The sequence below is a fragment of the Gymnodraco acuticeps genome, unplaced genomic scaffold (genome assembly GCF_902827175.1).
Source record: "Gymnodraco acuticeps unplaced genomic scaffold, fGymAcu1.1, whole genome shotgun sequence".
NCBI lineage: Eukaryota > Metazoa > Chordata > Actinopteri > Perciformes > Bathydraconidae > Gymnodraco > Gymnodraco acuticeps.
The window spans coordinates 1,686,897-1,694,003 of record NW_022990368.1 but is presented as its reverse complement, the minus strand read 5'-3'; the positions used below and the strand labels follow the sequence as shown (position 1 = coordinate 1,694,003).

The following is a 7,107-nucleotide window of genomic DNA, read 5'->3' as shown; positions in this document are numbered from 1 at the left end:
AAATTATAAATGTAACATTTCAGCAATCAGCATTGAAACATGTGCTATTGTAAATATGTTTGCCGACTTACAAATTAGTGAGATACATGTGCCTGTCGGGGCGCGCAGATTTTTTAAATCCTTGGTGGCACTGAGGAGAGGGCCACTCGCAAGTCCTGTTCAACAGAGAGCCGTGACCTCCTGTTGTTCTTCATGTAAATCAGAGTAGAGAACGCCAACTCCAGAGATGGGGTCGTTACTAAAAAAATGTAATGTATTACACTACTTCGTTACTATCTACATAAAGTAATTCGTTACTTTACTCGCCGAGCACGTACGAACTGCGCATGCGTGAGTGGCAATAACTTTCCTTACCAGCAGGCGGCGGTAGTGTGTATTTGTCATTCAAAACAGGCAACAACCGGAAGACAGAGAAGAAGAACAGGCTACGTGATATAAACAAACAACAAATAGCGTGTGCGGTAGCTTCACCTTAGCATGTGTTCTTTGCAGGTGTTTGTTGAGGTTTGACCACGTGGTGTTTCCAGCAGTGGATAACAGCTTCTGGCCTGGACACAGTTTGCACCTCACCGTCACATTCCTGTCTATTCTTCGGACCAACTCAAAGTAATGGGCATACCTCCACCCCTCGAAATGTATCACTGACTCAGCCATGTTTATGCAGCACTGCACGTGGAGATGTGGACGCACAAGTCGCGCAGATTACGTACATATAGGAAAGTACTGATATAGTAAATTAAAAAATAATTATTTTTGTGTAGTTGTATATTGCAATAATAACGTATGGTTGTCACAAAATCCCACGGCACACCCGGACTTGCCTCGCGGCACACCGTTTGGGAACCACTGCATTATATCTCTCTTTATCTCCACTGTGTCTCTCTTACACACACATTCACACACCACCTCTTTGCTCTCCATTGAACTGTGTACTATATCGTAGTTAAGTGTAATGTATTGCCGTGTGTGGTCCAGTGAGAACACTAGAAGGACCCTCAAGTACCTGAAAAGGATCAGTACTCAATGAGATTTCTCGCTCATTCTGTTGCAGGTGAGCGAGCCTTTCACACACACACAGTTTCATCATCTTTTTTTAAGCTCAGATTGTTTCAAAAGAATAGTGTGTAACTTTAGTCAGGCTGAGGGGATAATGATTATACAAGCACCTCAACACATTGGACAAAATGTCTCTGTTTCTGTGCATGTGCCTTTTAGTCTGTCTCTCCCACGTAGAGGTGAAAGTTAGAGCTCCCAGGCTTCTCATAGGAAGCAAATCATATTAAAACACACAAACACACACAAAGAGGGAATCCCACAACGCTTTTTTAATTTAAAGTAAGCTGCAAATAAAAGTATTATATATACAAAAATACAGACACCAGCAAATATGCACACGAACACATGTTCTTCTGCGAGGCAGGGTATTGTCCTCATGAGGATTGTTGAGCATCTGGCGAGCACGTTAACTATTGATTTTCAGAATATATCCTGTAATTATCTTGAGCCCTTTGTTCTGTTCTAGATGGAAAACTTCACCTACTGTATGTTGAATCCCAGGAAATCTACAATTTGATGTAATTGTAATACCGCATGTTAAGCAATTATATTGTCATGAATTACCTGTTTTCTAAAGCACCGTCCACTTACTGGATTCCACAGGAGGAGAACACTGCTTAAAGTGTTTAATAAACCATTACTTTAGATACTAATCAACGCTTATTGGATGGACTTAAAATAAAGAGTTCTAACCTTTTAAATGATTCTCAAATATATGTTCATAATATTAAACATACAGAGTCCACTAAGTTATTTATTCACAAAGCTACTCTCTTTATCCCAAAAGAGCCGTAGGTGTCAGCATGTGACCTGTGGCAGGAACGACTCCCTTCGATAACAGCCTGTCGTATGGGCAGGAGATTATACCGCAGTAAAGACATGTAAGAAGGATATGGATCCAAAGGTGCTGGAATAGCTACATTGTGGTCTTTACTTGAAGAAGGTCAAGATTAAATAAAATACTTATGGATTTTTTTGGTCAATGCCTTAGACATCCATTTCCACACAGCTTATGTCTAATACCCTCGGTTTTATGTGAATTTAAATTGGGAAGATAGCCCTGTTTTAATTAGCCATCTACTCATCCACAGGAGAAGTGTGTGTGTGTGTGTGTGTGTGTGTGTGTGTGTGTGTGTGTGTGTGTGTGTGTGTGTGTGTGTGTGTGTGTGTGTGTGTGTGTTGTGTGTGTGTGTGTGTGTGTGTGTGTGTGTGTGAGTGTGAGTGTGAGTGTGATATTGGTATGCCAGTCAGGGGGACAGACAGCTAGTCCCATTTATGTTGGTTGGCATTGATTCATTGTCAGCTAATTGTGTGTGTGTGTGTGTGTGTGTGTGTGTGTGTGTGTGTGTGTGTGTGTGTGTGTGTGTGTGTGTGTGTGTGTGTGTGTGTGTGTGTGTGTGTGTGTGTGCGCATGCACGCGCGTTGTGTGTGTTTCTTTTGCACAGTCCCCTGTAACCTGTGGTTAACAATATAGAAATGATATAAGTACTGGCTGGGTTTGATAGGAATTAACATCACAGCGGGACTGTTTTCGGACGTTTCTTGGCTGAAACAACCTGTTGATAGATAAGCTGAATGTGTTTTTCTGTGTCGCACTGTTTGTCAGCTAAATGTAAAGATTTTAAAGAAGCAGGACACATACCATAACAAATGTTGTATAATGATGATTGAAAATATACTTTTATGAATTAACAAATGTATTTATTTGAGATTTAGGATGAATGTGAATGTGTTGATTATTATTACGAGTAGTTTACTTAATTACTACAAATTATAATTACAGTAAGACAAGCAGAACATAGACATCCCCTTACAGAAGCTCACTGAGGGGTTGAGAACATATTACTCAATGATGTTAAATGTGGAAAAAATAATCAACAACATCAGAGAACTTGTTCCTTAATCTTCATAATGCCTCGGTTGTTTATTTGTTCTTCAGTTCATGCCTGAAGATACCTGACTTTTTATGCCATTTCTTAAGTGACATTTCGAGAATATCAATAATTAGTCGAGTGTTGGAACTTAAAGTGCAACATCACATTTAAAAGGCTGGCAACCATCTGGGGTTTGACGAAATAAATTATTGCCAACCTCCGTCTGTCTTTCCAGATGTCTGTCTGCCCTTTCATTTTCTCCTAGTGTCTTCCTCTGTGTTTAACTCTAAATATAATAACTTAAATAGCTGCAGGGATGCACACATCACACAGCAATAATTGACAGGGAAAAGCTTAATTTGTTGTCATGGTCAGGGTTTTCAGATAATGGATTAAACAATTAAATTACAAGTGACATGTTCAGCATTTTCTTGCGGTTGAAATTGATAAAAAATAATCTAATATAGAATCTGCAGCGTACATACTGTCACTACAAAACTGCTTATTATTGTGGGGGGGGGATCTGTCAAATATAAATGCAGATTTTCAAACTGATAAACAGCGTAGGAAACAGACACAAACAAGTGCACATAGATTGGAATGAAAGATAAATCGTAGGTTATAAGATGCAGTTGCCTCAATCACAAACAGCTCAAACGCACCATAATCACATTCATCAACATAGTCAACTCTCCCACAATCACACTTTTATTCAAATGCCTTTAGTTCCATCCTGAGAGCCCGCATATGGCAGCATTTCAGATAAAGATAACGCCTCCAAAGACACACACACACACAGGATAAATGCACAGATTGTAACACAAAGAGATAGATCAGTGGGTAAGGGGAATGCATGAGCACTGCACAAGAACAAAATGCTGTCACACACATACAATTTTAACACTGCTAGAAACAATTGTGTTCTTTATCGCAGAGCGGGAAATGTGACAGATGTGTTCACGGGAGAGGGAGAGATTGAGAGAGAAAATCAGAGGGACAAGCACTGAGAAAAGCAGCGAGGAGACGTGCACACAGAGAAGCTATTGATAAACAGAGGAACAGCAACGCTCCCACCAAACGAGGAGAATGTTAACACTTTCTCCCCTATCCGTCTGTAACGTGTGGAACCTCCATGGTCACTAAATGCTCACCAGCACAGACCTGCTGACACACAGCATCAATCCCCTGTCAGACCGTCAGCATCTCCACGGAGACAACTGCTCCTCTGTGTGTGGTGACTCCACAAAATCACATTACACAATAAGCGTGGGATTTCCTCTCTAAATTCCCTCCAGCAGAAATATCCACTCCATCTCTCTCTGTCACACAGGTTATTAATTTTATAGCCATGATTTGCCTGATACCAAACAACATGTTTAATTGTTTCTGTTTCAGATGTGATTGCCCTCATTGCAGTCCTCACTTGAAGAAGCTGCAGGAAGTCTGTGTAAGTGATCTGTGATTGATTGTTAAGTTGGTTTATTCATTTTAATATCTGCACAGCAAGCAGGCCCAACATGAGGATGCCTTCACTGTTCCCCAGGTGTATACTGTGTCCAAGTTGGGCACTGCACTCTTTCTCTCACGCGCGCACACACGCAATAGCTCTCTCATTCTCTCTACTGCACGCACGCACAAAAAGGACACACGCACGTCATCCAAAGAGAGGCGAGAGCGAGCACACACGCTTAGATGTAACTCTTTCTCTCTCTTGCAAACACACTCTCAGACACACTAACGCTGTCCGCAACAACGACACGGCACGAATCAAAAACCAGTGTGTTCCTCTCCCGCAAACAAACCAACCTGCTAATATTTAGATCGCGTCCAACACGCGCACACACACACACATAATATGTACGCAAGCCAGCGAATGGGCACGCACGCACACACGCAGACAAATCGAAAGCCTCCGAAACTCACCCTTGGACGAGGAGAGATCCCCGAAGAGGAGCCCCAGCATGAGGAGAAGCGGGAGGTCGCGTCTCAGCCTGCCGCTCTTCTTCACATTCAGCCCCCTCCTCATCAGCAGCAGGTCCGTTGCTCCCAAATCCGTCATTTTCCTGTTAAATAAATCCAAGCTGGCTTAATTATAAAGCCTTCTCCCCACCTTGCCGCTCTGCTTGGCTGAAGGAAGCGGAGGGGGGTAAAAGAGGACGGCCGCCCCCCCTCCTCCTTTTTCTTTCGTTTTTACAAAAAATAATATTTACACCCGACGATCAATCACGAATATACCACACACACATGTCCATGTTAACGTTTGGACAGGATAACCGGTGACAGGTTGTCGGTTGTCTGAGATCGGGCAACACGCTGCTGGTGTGAGCTGTCATAGCAGAGAGCGGAGCACCGGAGGAGAGAGGCAGAGAGAGACAGAGATTCAGGGGGGGAGAGCGGAGAGGTGGCTGGTGTAGGTCCGCACAGCACGGCGAGCGAGCGACGACTGAGAGGGGAGAGAGAGCTTATGAGGAGGAGAGAGGCAGACGCAAGGAGAGAGGGAGGCAAGTCAGGGAAGTAGAGAAGAGGGAGGGAAAAGTCCGGGATGGAGGGGGCCGAGAGAAAAAGGGAGAAAGGTATCTGGAAGAAGTAAAAACAGACTAACTGAAGAGGGAGGAAAGAGTGATAGAAGAGGATGGGAAAGGAGGTGAAAGATAGAGGAATGACAAGAACCAGACTTGAGGGAGGAAGGAGGGAAGGACAGATATGTCGGGAAAGGGTATGGGAAGGACATAGGGAGAAGAAAGAGGGAGGAAAGCAGGATGAAAAGGGGGGATTTTAATGGAAGACACAAGAGTTAACGAAAGAGGAAGGATGAACAAGTGAGGAAAAGAGGAGGGAGGGAACAGACTTCCAAGAGATAGATTAATGGGCAGAGGGGGGGGGGGGGACAGATCAGGAAAAGGTAAGGGAGAAAGGAAGCATGAAATAAATGGTGACGTAAAGGATGGCGAAAGAGGAGGAAAAGAGAGAGGACGGGAAATTAGAAAAGAAAGACAAACAGGGAAGAAGGAGGGAAGGAAGCATTAAAGAAGCAAGAAGGAGAGGTGGAGCACAAAGTGATGGATGAAACAAAAGAAGCAGGAATAATGAAACATTTCAGTAAAAGGACAAAAAAGAGTGGTGGATGAAACACATACAGTAAAAATAAGAGTGGTGGATGAAAGACAGGTGCAGGGAGAGAGAAGGATGAGAGGGAGGGAGAGAGAAGGAGAGAAGGAGAGGTGAAGAAGACAGAGAACTATTTCAGAAGAAAGACTGAAAGAAGAGAGGAATCGGATGGAACGAAAGAAAAAAACTTAAAGAGAGCAAGTCAAGAAGGACAACAAGGGGATTAAAGGGTTAACGAGAGATTGCAGAAGATGACACAAGGCAAAAAACACGACAGGGAATTTCAGGTAAGGTGGAAAAGAGGGAAAGGACAGACGTCTCAGGGAAAAAGAGGAAGGGAGGGAGCATGAAGGCGATAGGGAGGAGAAAAGAACAACGCACAGGAAGACGGACGGATAGATGGATCAAGGAGTAAGAGATGAAATGAAAGAAGGAAAGGGAGAAAAGAGAGGGGAGGAGGACACAAAGAACACGTTCAGAAGGAAAGAATAAAAGACGTGTTGAGGGAGGGAATGATAGGAAGGAGGACTCAATGCCTGACTTTCATCATACTACTTCACTGATGGCTCCCACAGGATTGTTGACATCCTCGTTGGATTGATCTTCTTATTACAGACACATGCATTTCCAAACATTCGGTCTATATGCTGTAAATGTATTATCTTTTCAATTTACACACGGCATCTATTGCACGTCTGTCCGTCCTGGGAGAGGGATCCCTCCTCTGTTGCTCTCCCTGAGGTTTCTCCCATTTTCCCCTTTAAACTGTGGGTTTTCTCTGGAAGGTTTTCCTTGTACGATGTGAGGGTCTAAGGATATAGGGTGTCATACTCATACTGATATTCTGTACAAACTGAAGTCCACTGAGACAAAATTGTAACATGTGTGATATTGGGCTATATAAATAAACATTGATTGATCAAATCAGATCAGAAGGAAAATTAAAAGAGATGGAAAAGGAGGAGAGACCGAGCTAAATTAGATAGAAAGGAAAGAGGAAACAAAAAAGAGAATTTAGGAAAGATAGTAAAGCAGGAATGGAGAAAGAGGGGAAAGGTGAGGGGCACGG

General features: G+C 43.0%; 1 protein-coding gene across 1 annotated transcript in view; it reads right to left on the bottom strand.

Moving 5' to 3' along the window:
- Positions 1 to 5,379, bottom strand: part of LOC117551434 (CUB and sushi domain-containing protein 1-like) — a 142,056-nt gene extending 136,677 nt beyond the window's left edge. The window contains exon 1 of the mRNA XM_034224336.1: positions 4,854 to 5,379. Coding sequence (XP_034080227.1) covers positions 4,854 to 4,989 — 136 coding nt within the window. The 5' untranslated portion in view covers positions 4,990 to 5,379. The remainder of the gene's footprint in view (positions 1 to 4,853) is intronic.
- Between the last annotated feature and the right edge of the window lie 1,728 nt (positions 5,380 to 7,107).